Genomic DNA, 18,881 nt, shown 5'->3' on the forward strand with positions numbered 1-18,881 from the left:
TGCAAAAGGAAAAAAAAGGCTAGCACTGTATATTCAAAGCATAGAAGTCATAAAGAATAACATTTGTAATGTCAAAGTTTACTTTTCAGATGTAAAATACTCTCATGCATTCCAATGGAAGGAGAAGGATGCACTCAAACAGAAATAAGGCAAGACTAAAATACTACTGTTTGTTGATTTAAGAAGTGATTAACAACATCTCAAACTAATAGCAAAGGTTCCTGAGCAAAAGGAACCAATAGATGAAGGATGCTGAACCAAAGCACTGTAGAGTATGTGTAATGTACAATATGTTCACCATAAATGGTCAAGCACAATCACACAGTAAACATAACAAGCAATGGTAAATGCATTAGGTTTTGCTTATATGATTAATTATAAGCTGTTAATGTTGTAAGTTGTAGCTTGCTGATTAGTTGTACAATATAAGTTACAGAAAGTCTATTAAAGTGTTATGACTTGATTATGTACAAAAAGGCAATATATTGTGCTGTTACTATTGGTATATTATTAGCAAACATTTGAAAAATGAAATGAAAGAGAGAAATAATAGAATTAATTGATGTAATAGCAATATTATGTATTTAGAAGAGTGACAACTTTTGGCCCCAGTGCCACTGCACCTACTGCACCATTCAAATCATGATCCTATTGCCTGTAAGGTAACTGCACTTGTGACTGCCTGTTTAGTAATAGAATATTAAAATATTTGGTGTTTAGAGGGGTTCCTAGAGCTTTGGACCCTGGTGTCACTGCACCTGCTGCACCATTGAAATCATGACCCTGGTGCCTGCAAGGTAACTACACGTGTGACTGCTTATCTTGTAGTTAAATATAGCAATGTTTGATGTTTAGAGGAGTTTTGGCAACTTTTTTGCCCTGGTGCAACTGCACCTGCCGCACCATTCAAATCATGGCCCTAGTGCCTGCTAGATAACTGCACCTGTGATTGCGTGTTTAGGAATAAAACATAGCACTATTAAGTGTATAGTGGGGATCCTGGAGCTTTAGGTCCCAGTGCCACTGCACATGCTGCACTATTGAAACAATGGCTCTAGTGCATGCTAGATAACTGCACTTATGAATGGCTGTTTAGTTGCAATATATAGTATTATTAGATGTTTGGAGGAGTTCTGACAACTTTTGGGCCCGGTGCCACTATACCTGCTGCACTATTCAAATAATGACCCTGTTGCCTGCAAGAGAACTGCACTGTGACTGCCTTTTCTGTAGTAAACTATAGCAATATTTGGCGTTTATTGGAGTTATTACAACTTTTGGCCCCAGTGCTACTGCACCATTTAAATCAAGCCCCTTTCAGTTGCAAGGTAACTGCAATTGTGACTGCATGTATAGTGGTAAAATATAGCAATATTCTATGTTTAGAAGAGTTCTGACAACGTATAGGCTCGGTGGCACTGCACCTGCTGCACCATTCAAATCATGACCCTGTTGTCTGCAGGGTAACTGCACTTGTGACTGCCTGTTTAGTAGTAAAATATAGCAATTGTAGGTGATTAGTGGGGTGCCAAGAGCTTTAGGTCCTGGTGTCACTGCACCTGCTGCAGCATTGAAAATATGAACCTGTTGTCTGCAGGGTAACTACACTTGAGACTGTCTGTTTAGTTTGAAATTTTAGCAATAATCTGGATTCAGTGGGGTCCGTAGAGCTTTTGGCCCCAGTGCCACTGCACCTTTTTCACCATTTAAATCAAGTCCCTTTTAACTGCAAGGTAACTGCAATGTTGGCTGCCTGTTTAGTAGTCAAATATAGCAATAGTGTGTGTTTATATGAGTGCTGACAACATGTGGGCCTGGTGCTACTGCACCTGTTGCACCATTCAAATCATGACCCTGTTGTCAGCAAGGTAATTGCACTGGTGGCTGACTGTTCAGTAGCAAAATATAGCATTGCTCTTGTATTTTAACTTTATTTTTAACGTGCATTGTTTATTAAAACATTTAGAATTTGATCATAGTTACCAAACAGATTAAGTTGAAAAAAATCAAACCGATACTGTCTACAGAGTGCAAAGAAAAGTACTACAGCATTAATAGGAAATGCCACAAATGTTCTAAGGCTAAAGCATCTGCTTTACACAACTAAGTAATAAAAAGCAAGCATTCCAGCATACTGTTACTAGCTGTCAGCATTTTCTATGGGAAGAGATCTTATCTTGACAGTGAATGGAACTTAAACAGTGTGAGCAGCTTTAGTAGAAGCATTGTAAATGCGTGCAGCCAGGTGAAGTTAACCCCAAAAAAAAGTTCCACACAAAAGCGACTGAACACAGTAAGTTGGCTATTGCAGACTGATAAGAGCCCCCTTTTAAGATAAATTAAATACAAGAGATTGCACAGAGCATGCGCTGTGCTGGCGAAACCTAAAAATGAGGGAGTGTTCAGTATTAATTTCTGCCCAATTCCGGTAATTGGTCAGTATCCCCCATCTCCCTCAATTCTGGAAGTTTTGCTCAATATGTAGAAGCAGCAGCACATGTGCACATTCACAAAAATAAGATTGCAGCTCCCAGAAACAAGAAACAGGACTCCTGCCTCTCTCTGTGTGATGTACCAGCCAGCAAACTCATCACACCACAGGTAAAAGGGCTCCAATGCAGTTGATGCCGTAAAGGGGGGTTCTTCCCTGAAGTCCTTCCTTACAGTAATGGTTTTAAACAAACAGTTCAAAGCCAACAGGTATGGTTTAAATGTGCCAAAGCATATAAAAAAACAGGCACATACAAATGCTCTATACATGTGCTGCACGCACAAATGCTATTTAGCAGATTAAAGCTTGCCCTATAAGATTTGCCAATGCTTGGTAAAAAGTAGCAAAAAAAGAATGTTTTCAATATTTATTGCTTTAAGGAGATAAAGAGTTGAGTTTGTCAAACAGGGTGATGACTGAGTGTGCTTTTCAGATATAAAACAATCCCTCATACATTCCAATGGAAGCACCTCTCTGAAGGTGGACTGGTCACAAGTAAGCCAACAGCAAGAGGTAAAAGAGTGATACTCCTCTGGGTGGAGACAGAACCCATTCCATGTGCATTTTAAAGAAGTGGTAACAGTAAGTTATTAGACAACTACGCCGTCAAGTCAGATCTAAAAAAGATACATCATCCGCTAGAATTCCAGTGTATTGACACAGAGAGCGATATGTGTCAGCTTTTGGCAATCAGATAATTAACTAGTACAATAAAGCTTCCTAATCAATCAGTAACATGAAGTAAACTTGCAGAAGGTTCACAATAGCAATTGTGCTTGGTATTCGGATGTCCTTCACTTTATCGCAGGCGAAATATCGACCTGCACATATACTGCGACTATAATATTTACTTCCAAAATATTGTCAATATAAGTGTAGATTAGTTATCATTAACTCCACCATGATAAAATTGCCTGAGTTAATATCAAGGTCCTGATACATAAGCAGGTCTGTAATTCGACTGGGATAGCAAGGTACATCATCCCTCTATTCTAATAGTTAAATTATACTATTCGTTGACTGAAATTCCAATATATAATTTTCTCTGGAATCCATTTTGAGACAGAAGTGTCCATGCTAATGGCAACCGCGCTCTAAGATCGACTTCTTTCAAACTTTCTATCACTCATAATAGAAATATGCAACAGAATGCTCAAACTCCATGCTGAAGTTCTCGTTTTAAAATGTTCTTTAAATGAAATGTAGCCGTCAAATGTCTTTTATGTGCTTAAAAACAATATATTCAGCGAAGCAATTCTAAGTATAGCCATGCCTGCTGGAGATTATTAGGAAGCTATTCCAGTTCTTTTTCTGAAACTGTGTTCCAGGGTGATCTAAACAGGTCCTTGAGGTAAAACTTTCATAATAGAATCATACAGCAGCTCTTTATCGCTGACAGAAATGTATTTACCTTGCAGCGCTTAAATGTCATTACCTCCGAATTAACCCAGAACCCTCTGCTCAGCTGAGGCATGAATGGCAGAATGAGGCTGATCAAACATCTAGATTTCAGAAGCAGCCTCAGCTGCATATTTCATTTACCTGAAAATGGATTTTTTAACATTAAAAAGAGCGAAGCTCTTAAATGCACAATGAAACAGGGACTAGTTTCAAATGAAAAAGACGACCAGGTAATTCCACCATCCTTTTTTTTTGATCCAGTGTGCTAACAACTCTATGGAGGGGGAGGGGCGGGGGGTGGGGGGGGGGGGGGAGTGAAAGTCCCCTAAAGCGTGGTAAACTACTTTTGTTAGTGTAGCAGTTAATATCAATCACTCAACTTACAGTTTGGGCCAGACTGGCGCTAATATGTACCCTTGGTGGAAAGTCAGTCGGAGTTTGTTGCAAATTCCCTTTACCATTGCATTATGAAAGCAGACTCTGGAGGTGGTAAGGTGTGGCCAGAATGGCGTATTTCTTGTGTTGCATTTTATTGTGGTGGTGATGTGTTGTTTTTGGGCACCTGTATTTTTGTGCTGAGATATTGCATTGTAATGCTGTCATGTTGACTGTGGGTATTGTGTTGCATTCTTTGGAGGCTATTTTGTTGTCTTTAGCCCTATACTTTTAATTTGCTTTGTACTATGTCATTGTGCAGTGTTCTGTTGTTTACTTTTGAAATTTCAACAAATGCTGCTACATTTCTAGCTAAAATCAGCAGATTCATTTAAACTTCCAATGACAAAATGACAAACCACCATTTACCACTGCCTAAGGTGGTAAGACACCACTACTCCAACTCTTCATCCATGTAAGAAACCAGTCAGCTAAAAGCTGAGTCAGAGACTAGCCTTAAATTAACAATTCCAGTGGTTCTTTAGATGACAGGGCCCATAATCTGCACAAGCGAAGCACAGATTCAACAAAGGCATGTGGATAAACCACACGAAGAATCAATTCAGATCTCTAACTAAACAGAAATGTTTCAATGAAAATCTATTCAGAAATGTTTAAGAGTATGCCAAGGGACGGCTCCTCCGCTAAGGCGGAGAAGCGTTACCCCAACGCTCAGTGAGCAGGTGAAAAATAAAAATAAAATGATATTACTGCAGGTTTATTATCATTTTAGCAATCCGTCCTTGCTCAGCTGGTATGGGGTGGGGTGGGGCGTTGTTGGGCTGTATTAGAGGAGAAGGGGGAGGACTGGTGGCACCTCTGTAAGTGCGCATGACAATTTGGCAGGCTGTCTTGGGCCGGCCAAACAGTCACGCACACTTAGCATGTTCTCCACCTGGCTGTGTTGCACAGGCTGAGTGGAGAACAAGCCCAGGTTCCCATTCCCTCTCTGAAAGTTGAACCACTGCATTCAGAACAACCACAACACTGCTATCAGTAGCATCATAATTGGCTAGGGGAGTCTGGAAGCCTGGGTACTTCCTGTACCTGCCCCTGGAGTCCTGGAAGCGGGCACAGAGGACCGAGAGGCAACGGCACAAAGGTATTTTTTTTTTTCATTCCCTTACCCCCATTCCCCGTCATCCACTGTTGTTAAGTACAAGCCGCTACTGAGTATACCAACAGAAAACCGAAACCCTTTACCATTTATATATTCATTGTGCCTTTGTTAAGCTACCATTTTTGTCATTAGTGGTGGCATGGTGTATTGATCATGAATTGACACTGCCCAATCTGTCAAATTTGTCAGCGATATTGTATTTAAAAGATTTATTTCGTACTTCGATATAGAGCAATAAATGTACTTCAGAATAGGAATTAACGATAAGGGATACAAGAGAAGAACTCAAATATGCTATTAAAAACGAAAAGTGAACATAAAACCACTCAGGACAGACAAGAGTTAGGTCGTCCCCAAGCACCTCCATCCACCGGCCCAGGATTTAAGGAAAATGAAAAAAAAAAACTGATTTAGGGGTTCAATGACATGAGAAGCCTAGTTCCATGTTAATTTACCATATTCTTCAACATCGTCTGCTATAGTAGGGCATTACATCATCACGGGGAACACTCCTTTTAATAGCTAATTTAAGTTATGCTTACTCTGTTTTTAATTAAATATACTTAATCGTAACTGTTTTATCATTATTTCCCTTTGACAACATAATGCCATAAAGTCTAGTGGAGGATATGTGGTGGTAGGGTGATGTAGTGAGGATATACCCAGCCTGTATTCAGTGGGGCCACAGTCAATACATTTTCGTGGGGCTCCACTCTCAACTTTCACCTTGTAAGTCTTCGTAAACAAACAAAAAAACCTTTCCAGGACGAAAAAAACAGTAATTGTTCCCACCTAGTAGCAAGAGTGTGTAGGCAATCTGATCACCAATGAGAAGTCTGGGTCTGCATTTTTTATAATATATTGTATTTTTTAATTTAGTAGCAGGCGTACGGGGCGCTAAAAAATGCAGGGTCAACAGAAAATATCCCAGGCTGCCCTCCCCTTGTGATGGCCTAGAGTACACTGTCCCATTGAGTTTCCTGTAATCATTATGTTTATTGCTAAGGTTGCTCTTTCCCAGTTCTAGCTGTGCCCCTCCCCACACCCCCAACATTGCTCATGAAAACTGTTTGGTTCTCTGAAAAACACAACCTAATAGAAATAAATCAATAAATATGGTGATTGCCCTAGCAAGTACCCAGTCAACGAAGAAAGAAAGGTTGCAATGCAAATAGGATACCCTTGTTCTCATTCTGACACAGCCATCTACTGATGCTAGTGCTAAAATTTAATTTGTCACAAGTTAGAAACAACATAAAAATGAACACCATTCAATAATTGAATCCTGACTGTGTGTATCACGCTTCTCTTCATGATAAACTCTAATACTGCATAAATAAAAAATTGAAATCGTGCCTTCCTCTTGCAAACAAAGGAATATAAGTTATGCCCAGGCACAGAAAATACAATTCCTTCATATCGTTAAGCATTCCCTACAAATTCAAAGCACAGGATTAATTTTCAGTCAGCCTTACCACTTTTGCAAGCCACACACTGTGCTCATTGCATCTGCATACTTCTTTCTATAAAGAACATAAACCTGTAAGCCATTCATGGTTTTGAGTCTGAAGAGTGTGAGGCTCTCTTCAATGGACCTTCCGTCTTCCATAGGCACTGCTTCCATCAATGCTGAACCCGCAGCACCACAGCTGGCTGCATGGAACTGGAGGTGGGATCCCCATCATTTTACATGGCCCTTGGAACAATGACAATATCCAGGGATACCTTCCCAGGTCCCACCACCCAACAAAAGGGGAATTGTGTGCATTTTCTCACTGGTACGTGACTATGGGTGGTACTAGTAGGTCATTCTCTTTTTGTGTGTGTCTTTGAACAGCCAAAGGAAAATAATCGTAAAGATTACCATTATCCCTTACGGGGTCCCTGGGGACTCCCCGTGTCTTGCCATATACAGCTAGAAAACAGGGAGGAATGGTAGGGAATTTCTAAGTCCTGGGGTGGGAAACAGCAGGCCAGACGGCCAACCCATCACCATCCTTCCTTCCACCCAAGACATGTTAACATTTGGCAGCAAGTACAGCTGCCAGATTCTAACATGCACTATGTTTGGCTGGCAGCTAACAAGGTCAAAGGTGGAATCCCACCACTTCATTGCCAGTATGTCCACCTCCGCCCCCCCTTTGGACGCAGAAAATAGGGGTCTCGATAGATTGAGGGCAGTGGCGTAGCTAGGGGGTTTGGGGACACTGATTTAGGGGGTGGCTGGAGGGCGGGATTTGTGTCTGTCAACTACCACACTCCCCCTGGCCCCAAAAACAAGTCGTCCAACGGCCAACCCGCCCCCTCACACCCCCAATTCGTCAGTTGGACGACACACTCCTCCACTCTCACCTGCACCCAGGCTGCAAACTTAGGGACTGCCCGGGTTGCAGTCGGTCTAGCTTCGCCGATGATTGAGACAGGAACTTTGAACCTCTTCAGAAAATTAATTGAAAGGCCGGACAATGACAACACAGTTATAATATCCAACTTTCAGGAACCTTGTGCAACCTAACAATTTTATAGAAAAAATCCATATACAAAAAATAGAGCCCTCTGTATCAAAGTCAAGCCAAGTGATGTTCATCAAGCCGATGCTAATCTACCTTTTCAAGTGCAATACAGAAGCGGGCCAGAACCGCTTTGAAATTGGTACAATATTGCATTCTCCAGCTCAATTCCAGTTTTCCAGATGGCTGCAGTTGTTGTGCATGCAAGCGATTGAAAGTGAATGCATTTACATACATTGCTTCTTCATCTAAGTGATCGTTGATTATCGGCAGCCCTTGTACTTAGCCTTTTTAAGACATAATCAATCTGCACAGTTATCACTTTCCCCAAAGTAGGCTGAATTGATTCGGAGATGAATAGTTACTTACAGGTCATGCAGACTAGAAGTGACCTCACACAGAGCTCACAGGGCAGCCGCCACTTCTTCTGGACCTTCGATACTAGAGGGGGAAGGATGATCTCTGCTGGCACGTAGAACTGGATAGCGTAGGTGACGAAAATCCCGAAGGAATACAGAACTTTCACCAACTGGTACAGCCTTTTTAAAACAAAAGGATTTAAAGAAAGCATTACATTTGTAGTCAGGCCTTACAATGGGTTCATTCTTTTATTATAGTTTGGCAGTATTTATCACATTCTGAGTGTATAGATATTACATCATTAGGTACAACAATGCATAAGCATACAGTTTAGAGCTCAGTAATGAAGCAGCATTTTATTTTACAATAACAGCAGTACCTGTTCACGCTATTGCCTCTCATTACTGGATCCACACGAACTTGGTCCTACTGAAAGCTCACTGAAGTGCCAAGTACTGCATTTTTACGCTTGGGCTTTAAGCGAATAACGGAGTTGAACAGTCAAGGGTTACTCTTGCAGGGTGATGTAAATTAACAAACCCAGATACAGGTAACAAATAAATAAATAAATATATATCTAGATTAAATTATATATTTTTTACTATGTTTGCCAAGCTTCATTGTGAAATAAGTAGACTGTCTGGTCACTGTCCGTACCTTTGAAAGGGAAAATATCAATTTTACTCACTGATAAGTTCAATATTTTAGTAAAAATGGTTCTATTCAATCAGATCACCGCCTACGATAGCCACCCGATCCAGCTTTCTTACCCTCAGCTCTTTCCTCTTTGCTCTGCCTGCTCGCACTATGAGCCTGTTCCTTCCCCTTGTATCACTAAAGTTAGTAATCTGTTTGACAAGAAGTACTCAGGCACTTGTTAGTTCAAAAGTTTATTAGCATCTACCTCCAGCCAGTTAAGTTATAGCATATCAGTCTCGTATCTTCCCTTGTACTGTCTGCCAGGTAGAATCCCAGACACCCCAGATTCCAGCTGATGACGCCGCAAGATTAAACGGTCAGCAAACTGGCAAGATACAGCCCTCAACACAGTTATACGAGTTACTACAAGTTGTCTTTTCCTCAAGCCTCAAAGTCACAGTTCGCTTGATGTTATGGTTGGTAGTCCTTGCCATGTACCTGTGCATGGTTTGATGTCTGCTTTGGTGTATTTCATTCTTCTCAGTGCTATGAACCTATTGTATACTTCCTCCAAGATTAACATACTGTGATTCTTTGCTGCTTGTGCTAGGGTTACCACATCAAATTCCAATAAAAAGCTGCGGCACACATTTTAAGAAGAGGGCACAGGAACACCCACATTTTCAAGCCTGATTTGCATATAGCTTTGTCTGAACTGGAGTGGCGAAGTGAACTAAAGAACGATGATGGATTCAACCCAGATCTGTGACTGGGGGTGAGTAGCTGAGAAGTTTCCGTGCTCGTCCATCATCTCCTTGTGTTTGCTTTGTTCTCACTAATTTGGCAGGGTATGCCCAGACGTGGGTCCCTTGCTCACTTTGCCACTGATTTCAAGCAAGCCTGGCTGATGAGGGCTGTTAGCCCGAAACCGGTCCCAGGATGCTTGTTTCTGGTCCTGGGAAGACATGGCTTGGCAGTTCAGGCTGGACTGTTTCCATGAGTGGTACAAAAGGGGGTGGTGATGGACGGAACATCTGAACCAATCAAACACTCACACCCAGTCAACAGATCTGGGTTTGATCCATCACCGTTCTTTAGCCCACTCTGCCACCCCAGTTCAGACATGGCCATATGCAAATCAGTCTGACTCTGTGCCTCATGGGAACAGTACAGCCCGAACTGCCACGCCATGCCTTCCCTGGACCGGAAACAAGCTTCCGAGGACCGGTTTCTGGCATTTCAGCCGTCTTCAGCCCGGCTTGCTTGAATCCAGTGGCAAAGTGAGCAAGGGACTCATGTCTGAGCATACCCTGCCAACTGTTCCCATGAGGCACAGGGTCAAGACTGATTTGCATATACCTGTGTCTGAACTGGGGTGGCGAAGTGAGCTAAAGAACGATGATGGATTCAACCCAGATCTGTGACTGGGGGTGAGTGTCTGAAAAGTGTCATCGCTCGGTCCATCATATCCTTGTGTTGATCGTTGATTTCAAGCAGGAACTCTGCACCAACCCCTCAGGAAGGACAAAGTCAGACCACCAATGGAGTCAGATTCAGGCTCAAAGGACTCTAGAAATGACTTGCTGGTGCTGCGATCTGAAGGAGAAGGAGAGAGACTTCCTTGTGTTCTGGGAACCTGCTGTAAATTAGTTCAAGAACCATAAGGTCATCTGTAGATTTGTACAACTCCTGACTTAGCATGGAGTTGTTCAGGACCAAGGACCTGTTTTCTCTGTCCACCCCAAAACTGGGATAAACAGGGCTGACAGCAAAGCCTTGACATTTGTTGATTGTCTTCAAAGGTAAAAGATTAAGGAATTTCTGTGTGTTACGCCGCCAGGAGCAAAACTGAAGAGCTCAAGTAGCCTTTGGACTGAACCATGGTTGTTATGCCGCTCGATTGAGGTCCTTCTCGCACACAGAGACACACTTTCCCATTGTCTGGGTACTGTAAGATGGCAGACCTTGCTACATACACTCTGTGTCCCCCCCCCCCATGGTACTGCTGCATAATACTCTATAGATTACATCACCTACTTTGACAACAGGCCCTTTTGTTGTTCCATATTGCTTTGTGCACTAGCACACAAGGATCACAACCACTCATATGTCCAATTGACAGTCCCACTACACCCACTGTTTCATGACCACCAGCTGAAGGACAGCAAACAGCTTTCAGCGCTTCCAGAGCCGCGCGGCCATTCAGAGGAGTCCCTGATATTGATTGAGTCTTTGCTGTGGGGGATTTATTACCCCGCATGCAACTACTGCTGCTGAATTTCAGGAGCTACTTGATAGCCCAATAGGGATCGCACACTGTTCGTCCTTCCCTCCACAAGTGCTCTTCCCAACCCTGTCCTGACGAAGACCCCGTTGTGAGGAACTAATCACCCTCCATTACCTAGGGGTCAAAACGTAGACAATCTACCACATGTTCGCAAGCTCATAGAATGGAATAACTAAATCAATATGTACCTATGAGCTATGTTCATATATGGAAACAACTGGCCCATATTAGGCTGGAAAGGTCGATTTTTATGTTACAGTAAATGTGTTCATGTCACCATACCTTTACCCTGTCCCTCCCTCACTGACTCACTACCATTTCTACCATTTACCCTACCCTTCCTTCTCTTCACAATAAGAGCACTGTAAATACTGAATGCACTACCAATGTTTGGAGCAACTGTGTTGCAAACCATCAATGCTTTGATTTGATATTGCATTTAATGCCGGCATAATTCATGGAATTAAATTCCTGTTCTTTGAATCTGATTCAAGCTAAAGTGGTGAATGTCTTTTCATTATATGTGATTTTGGAGAAGCACTACCACGACCACCCCTATAGTATACTACATTACTGACCCAGGTCGGGTAGTTTTTCATGGGTTTACCTCGTTAAAACTCGACACGAACTGCAAACAGTGGCATAACATTAGCCCCCGTAGCCCCCCATGGTACAGCGTAGCCCTCCGGCACTGTGCATGGGTAGTAACACTACCAATGTTTGGAGCAACTGTGTTGCAAACCATCAATGCTTTGATTTGATATTGCATTTAATGCCGGCATAATTCATGGAATTAAATTCCTGTTCTTTGAATCTGATTCAAGCTAAAGTGGTGAATGTCTTTTCATTATATGTGATTTTGGAGAAGCACTACCACGACCACCCCTATAGTATACTACATTACTGACCCAGGTCGGGTAGTTTTTCATGGGTTTACCTCGTTAAAACTCGACACGAACTGCAAACAGTGGCATAACATTAGCCCCCGTAGCCCCCCATGGTACAGCGTAGCCCTCCGGCACTGTGCATGGGTAGTGGGCCCCTTGTCTGAGCGCTCATGACTGGGTCTATGGGGTGGGGAGGCCCTCCATGTACATTGCAGGGGGGCTCCCTCAAGTTTCATCACACCGCTGACTGCAAAAGCACATGCCAGAATTTAGTGATCACATAGGAACATCAATACACATACAGTTCTAGAAGAAGAACCATTAGACTGTACTAAAAAGCCTAGGTAGAACTTTGTTTCTCATGAGCAGGCCAGAAACTGCTAATTTGCCCATTGCACTGCAAATGCTACTAGAGTGAACATACTGCTGCATGCATATCTGGAGGATCCAGAATGCCGGAATATTATAAGTGCTACACATACCGTACTGTAAAGCCATAAACATGTTTATGGTATTAAACCTTCTAACATGAATAAAAGCCTTGTGCTTGCTTTAGAGTTACAAACCTATCTGGGTATTGCAATCAATGTGTACCATTCAAATGTTACACTGTCTCAGAATGTACCCAACACCACCTTTCAAGTGTAAATCCTGACTTTTCTCTCACTGTGGCCTGACAGTGAAAACCTAATAAGGAGTTTCATCGTACTCAGCGAGATTACAGTAATATCTGGTTCCAGAAATTTCAGGGACAACAGGCGATATTGCCCCACAGTTGTTTAGCCCCCTAGAGAATTAGGCTGATACTTTAAAATGTGAGAAAATGTTCTCATACCTGCACAGTAGGTACTGCCTTCACCAGCTAGTTATCAAGAATCACTGGTGTATGTGTGTGTTGTGCAAACACTTTACACATTGCCTCCGGGATAAGCCTCACTGCTCTGCCAAGCTACCAAGGGGGTGAAGCAGGTGTTATCTTAGCTGTGTAACTCCTGACTAGAGTGGTGTATAACCTAGCCAACCAGACACCCCATTTCTGACAGGGACCAAAAGGCAAAGGAAGAACATCCTGTGCTCCTCTTCCCTGAGGAGACAATTTCAGTGGCCCCTTTGTCCAGCAGGGCAGAAACGTCCACCTCAAAGACTGGTCTGTGTGCCAGGGAGCATGTTATGGCACATTGAGGGTGGTTGCGGGAAGGGAAGAGGAAGGGAAGGACGTATCACTTGCAGACAAGCTGGAGCACTGACTGTAGCCATCATCCAGTTGGTGACAAATTGGGAGACCCTACTCAATCATTGAAACTGGATGGCAGGAGTCTATGGTTTTTCTGCGGGCGGGGATCCTGATGTCCTTTCTCCCCCCCCCCAAAAAAGGTAATATAGCAATGGGGTATGTCTTGTCTGTTTGAGAAAGTTGCACTGCCATGAGGGTTGGCCTGACAGAAGCAAGATAATCTGGGTCGAACTACTTCCCTGATTAGGCCAAGCCCAGCAAGTGTGGCATGTTGCAACATTTCTTAAAACATTACAAGCAGGACTTTGCCTTCTTTGCTATGAGCCTTTTGCTTTCAAATGACATATCCATGAAGGCCTCCTGGTCTTCTCCTAATAGAGCCTTTGGAACACATGCAAGAACGCCAGGGCAGAGTAACTGTTATGGATATGGATTGAAAAAACAACAGTTGATGGACAGAATGCAGAACAATGTCATACATTCACCCCAGTACAGAGATCTGGGCCTAAATCCATCGTTTTTTTGCTCACCACACCAACCCAATTCAGACATGGCCATATGCAAATCAGCCTTGACCCTGTACCTCATGGAAACAGTCCAGCCCGAACTGCCAAGCCATGTCTTCCTTGGACCGGAATCAAGCATCCTAGGACCGGTTTCTGGCTATCAGCCGTCTTCAGCCAGGATAGCTTGACTCCAGTGGTGTGGAGAGCACGGGACTCACGTCTGAGCATACCCTTCCCACTCGGGGTGACAATTGCAAAAACAACAGTTGATGGACAGAATGCAGAACAATGTCATACATTCACCAGAGTACAGAGATCTGGGCCTAAATCCATCGTTTTTTTGCTCACCACACCACCCCAATTCAGATATGGATTGAGCCACTCTATTGGGGAATTCCAGCAACACTTCAGGATCTGTTTGCATGCATCAACAACATCAATTACCAGATCCAAACAAGGCTTTTTCATGTGTCAAGGAAGACTTATTACAGTCATCTTCGTCAATCCCAAATAAGTGTGGACATATCTTTGAGAATGTATGTGAGCTCGGCAGTGCAGAGAACTAGACTGGCAGATACAAAACGTTTCTGCCCATACAGTCAAGTCATTTTGCCTCATGGTCTGGAGGAGCCATAAGGAAAGCATTCGGGGTCAATTTAACAAACAAAGCTTATAACACTAGGATATACAAAGAGGGGAGAGAAAACATAAATATGGATTCAGGGTAAGCGGGCCTATAGTGCCTTGAGATTTTTCTGTGGACAGCCAAGCCCAAAAAAGGTTTCTCACAAGCAGCCTGAACAAGTTCCAAGAGTGAATGATTGAACTGGGGCAAGGATTCTGAAACTGCTGAGGATACTTGCATACAGTCATGAACTTAATTTCAGACTTCTTCTGAGGTACGTCTGGAATGATAAGGATCGTCTTCTGGGCATGTGTATAGGGCACAAGCATTTTATAAGACCAGATACAGTCCAGCATCTGTACTATGAGGAGCATGGAGATTATCAGTCTCATGATTAACCTCCTCTATGCACGCGTAGTCTCAATTGTGCATTTCACCAACACTGGAATCCGATCTGAAAAGTTTCTTTATCCAGATAGATCTCTGGGCCCTAGGAAAGTGTTCTGCCAGAGCGACATCAACAAAAATGCATGTATCTCTTCCTTTGCCACATGGATAATGTCCACCAAGATCAAGGGTAGAAGCAGTGCAAAAATCCCCTGTTTGAGTAGCATCAAAGATGGTGTTGTGGGGGTGCCAAAGGTGCAAGAGTAAGCACCTTAGTAGGTAAGGTGCAAAAGCCTGTTGATGTGCAGTCAGGTAGAGTCAGGAGAACCATAGGAATGCAAACTCATCAGGATCATGTCAACCCTGGAAGTATGGCATTGCAGGACAAGAAATTCACACAACCAGAAGGGGGGATAGGTAACATCCCTACTCCGACCTCCCCAATCAGTAACTATAACACACAGAAAGGAGTAGGAAAGTGTAAATTTGAAGGTGGCACGTGCTCAGTGTGAAAAAACTGCCCTCACTCACAAAATTGTAACATGCTTCATTATTCGGCTTTCTTACTGACACCGCTGCGCATATCAATGCCTGGGGTGGAGCAAAAGGGAAAGGAAAACAATATGATTTTGGGATCACTGAAGAAAAGTGCAGCCAGTGAAGGTTACAACTAGCTAGGATGTGTCCCCACTCGAAATGTTATTCCTGGGCCATCGGGCTAGGTTTAAAAACGTGAAGAATGGTGGTGATAAGAGAAGATTAGGATTCCTTAACCCCTCTTTACTGCCGAGGTGTCGACATGTTTCAGCCACGTAAATCGTGCTCACAGTGTCGGAGCACTCCGGCATTTATCAGGACCTTCCGGATCCCAAAATGTAATACCCTCTGATCCTGATTTAGGGATATAACAATTGCCCAAAACTACATTTTTATCTATACTAATATAATAAAGAGAGAGCCCAAACCTTTGAGGCGGGTGATCTCAGGAACCACAGCACTAATCACAACACCCAATACAGCATTGGAAAGGACAGTTGCAGCAGATGGATATAGGCTATACAAGTGGCCACCATATACATTACAAAGGTTAAACAACCTTAGGGGTAAAGTAGTCCCTTGTGGGCATGGGCGTTGTGCTGTCAGCGATGGGCGCGGCAAACAAACCTTCACAGGACTCCCTTGTGGGCGTGGGCGTTAGGAGAGGGGCATGGACAAACAGCAAACACCAATAGGAGCGGAATTCACGGGGCGCGGGCGCACCATTCACCGTCATTACTGATAAAAGTGAAAACGGCATTGTAAACAAAAACCTTCACATTACTCTGTTGTGGGCCTGGCCGTTGTCAGAGGTGCGCGGCAAAACCTGAATGGGCTCCGCATTCACGGGGCGTGCCTCCTGGACGTTGTCATAGGGGCGTGGCCAAGCACCAATGGGCAAGGCTTCACGGGCCACGGCTTTGCTACGGTGCTCACGCGGGGGCTCAAGCCACTCAGCCTAACAGCGGGGATCACAAAGCTTTGCATACTGCTCCGTTGCTCAGGCGGGGGCTCAAGCACCAACTTCAATAAACAGGTACATAACGACGTGTAAGCTCAATGATAAATAACGCTCCAAAATAATCTTACATTTTGTGATACTTACCTAATGCTGCTAACCTCACGGTTTACTTTTATCCAATGACTACAATGAAAAGGCTTTCAGAGGCACAGTTGGTCACACTTTCATTATAAATCACATATGTCACAGGGAGCGGATTGTAAGTGATGTGCCACACATTCTATTTCTGTCCCGGACAACTTCGGGACGGGCTGCTAGTACCTTATATATGCCCTCAGAGTAGGGTGCATTGTTTTAAGAAGCATGGAAAATACAAAATATGTTATACATGCCCCGGTAAGGAAAAACAGCCAAAGTTGTTTATCCCTATTGTAGTGCTGCTAGCCCCACAGGCTAACATGGAAAGGCTTTATTAAACTTAATAAACGTCCATCTTTGCTTAAGAGCTAGTTAGTAATTTCATTCAAAATAATGGCTACTATAAATCCAACAACTTGCCTTGTTGGGATTTATCATAACTATTACAGGAAAGTCGTTTTAGAACTTACTATTCTGGGCATACCTAAAGCAGCCTTGTAGCAGCCTCTTCTGATTGGTCAGCGTTTAACAGCCTGAGCGAAGCTGCTCCCTGAGTAGGTGTGAAGAGGGTGCACAGACATAATATCGACTCCAAAATATCGTTTGGACAGAATATCGAGTTTAAAATATCGTTTGGACAAAATATCGACAGGACAGAATATAGACAGCCAAAATATCGTTTTTAAGGTAAGTGAAGTAATATCGACTGTAAATAATATAGAAAGTGAAAATATGTAAGTATATAATATAGATAGTAAAAAAATTCGTTTTTATTTTTAGGGTTCAGGGTCAGTTTGGGGTTTTTGGGTAAAGGGGTATTTTTAGGGTTCAGGGTCAGTTTTCAGTTTTTGGGTAAAGGGGTATTTTTAGGGTTCAGGGTCAGTTTTCAGTTTTTGGGTAAAGGGGTATTTTTAGGGTTCAGGGTCAGTTTTCAGTTTTTGGGTAAAGGGGTATTTTTAGGGTTCAGGGTCAGTTTTCAGTTTTTGGGTAAAGGGGTATTTTTAGGGTTCAGGGTCAGTTTTGGGTTTTTGGGTAAAGGGGTATTTTTAGGGTTCAGGGTCAGTTTTCAGTTTTTGGGTATTATTTTATTATATTTTGTTACTATATATATATGTTTTAATAAATATGAAATAAAAAAATATTTATTTAACTTTCATTAATTATTTAATTATTATAAGTTAATTGAAGTAATTTTAAGTATATTTTAGTAATTAATTATTAATATTAATTTAATTTAACACTGTTTTTAGTAAATACGATATTTTTTACAACTATATTTTTGTAAACGATATTTTTAACTCGATATTTTTGTACATACCTGTTTGTAGATAGAAACTCGATATTTTGTCTCTCGATATTTTGTCAACGATATTTTTGATGGTCGATATTCTGTCCCTCGATATTATTTCAGTGATCCGTGAAGAGGCCGGGGCTGATACAATATCGCCATTTAGTGGGAGGAGATTTGTTTCCTGGAAAAGTCCGGGAGAGGAAGGGGGCTATGGAGATAAGATGGACTTCAAAGGCAGGTGAACAGACATCATAGGACCCAGGTGTTGTATGGCGTTTTAGATTCAGAATGAATTTTCCAGATTCATTCTCTTATATAGGTACAATTCGCATTACCCTTATATAGGCACAGAAATCAAGCCCTTATTTAGGCATAGCCCATGTTACACAAATACAGGCATGGCTACTTCCATCCATTCATCAACGTTACAACGATTTCTTGGAAAACTAGACTCTTAAGCAGAAGGGACTTCCCCTAGCCTGGATATTGATTTTTCCAAGAACTCATTTATTAGGTATGAACATCTATTCCTTAGGGGTTAATCCATGACGTTCATATGCCCAACTTTACGTCAAAGCTGGCATTCCTAACCACCTTCAAGGTATAAATATACCTTCACTTGCTATGGCAAAGCACGGTGTGGTTTGGTGCAGTTCGACCCTCTACTTGCCCGACGCAGCTCGCTACAGCAAGTGCCGAAGGAAGCGGACTCTCCAGCTGACGCACTGACAAGAAGCTGTCCTCCTCTGCCAAGAATCCAACTCCAGTGTTTCTGACTCCCCTTGTGGGGTGCTGGGAAATCGAGTCAGAGACAGAGATACCTATCTCTTTTATTCTAAAGGTATGGAGCTGATTAGAACCTTTGGAAATTCTTGGCAGAACTAAAACTTATGCTGAAGACAGCACCTACTTCTTCCCTGGTACTAGACCTACGTTAGGTACATTGGGGTAGGCATATTTTAGAAGCACCAGTTGAGTATTTTAGCCTGTGTTATTTATGTATGTATTTTTATAAATGTCATAGCAACAGACAATGCTATTACAGTTTTATTTAATATTACTGTTTGCGCTG

General features: G+C 42.5%; 1 protein-coding gene across 1 annotated transcript in view; it reads right to left on the bottom strand.

Moving 5' to 3' along the window:
- SLC36A4 (solute carrier family 36 member 4) overlaps positions 1-18,881 on the bottom strand; it is a 911,610-nt gene that overhangs the window by 398,131 nt on the left and 494,598 nt on the right. The window contains exon 11 of the mRNA XM_078656956.1: positions 8,327-8,496. Coding sequence (XP_078513082.1) covers positions 8,327-8,496 — 170 coding nt within the window. The remainder of the gene's footprint in view (positions 1-8,326; positions 8,497-18,881) is intronic.

Source organism: Lissotriton helveticus, chromosome 8, assembly GCF_964261635.1.
Source record: "Lissotriton helveticus chromosome 8, aLisHel1.1, whole genome shotgun sequence".
Taxonomy (NCBI): Eukaryota; Metazoa; Chordata; class Amphibia; order Caudata; family Salamandridae; genus Lissotriton; species Lissotriton helveticus.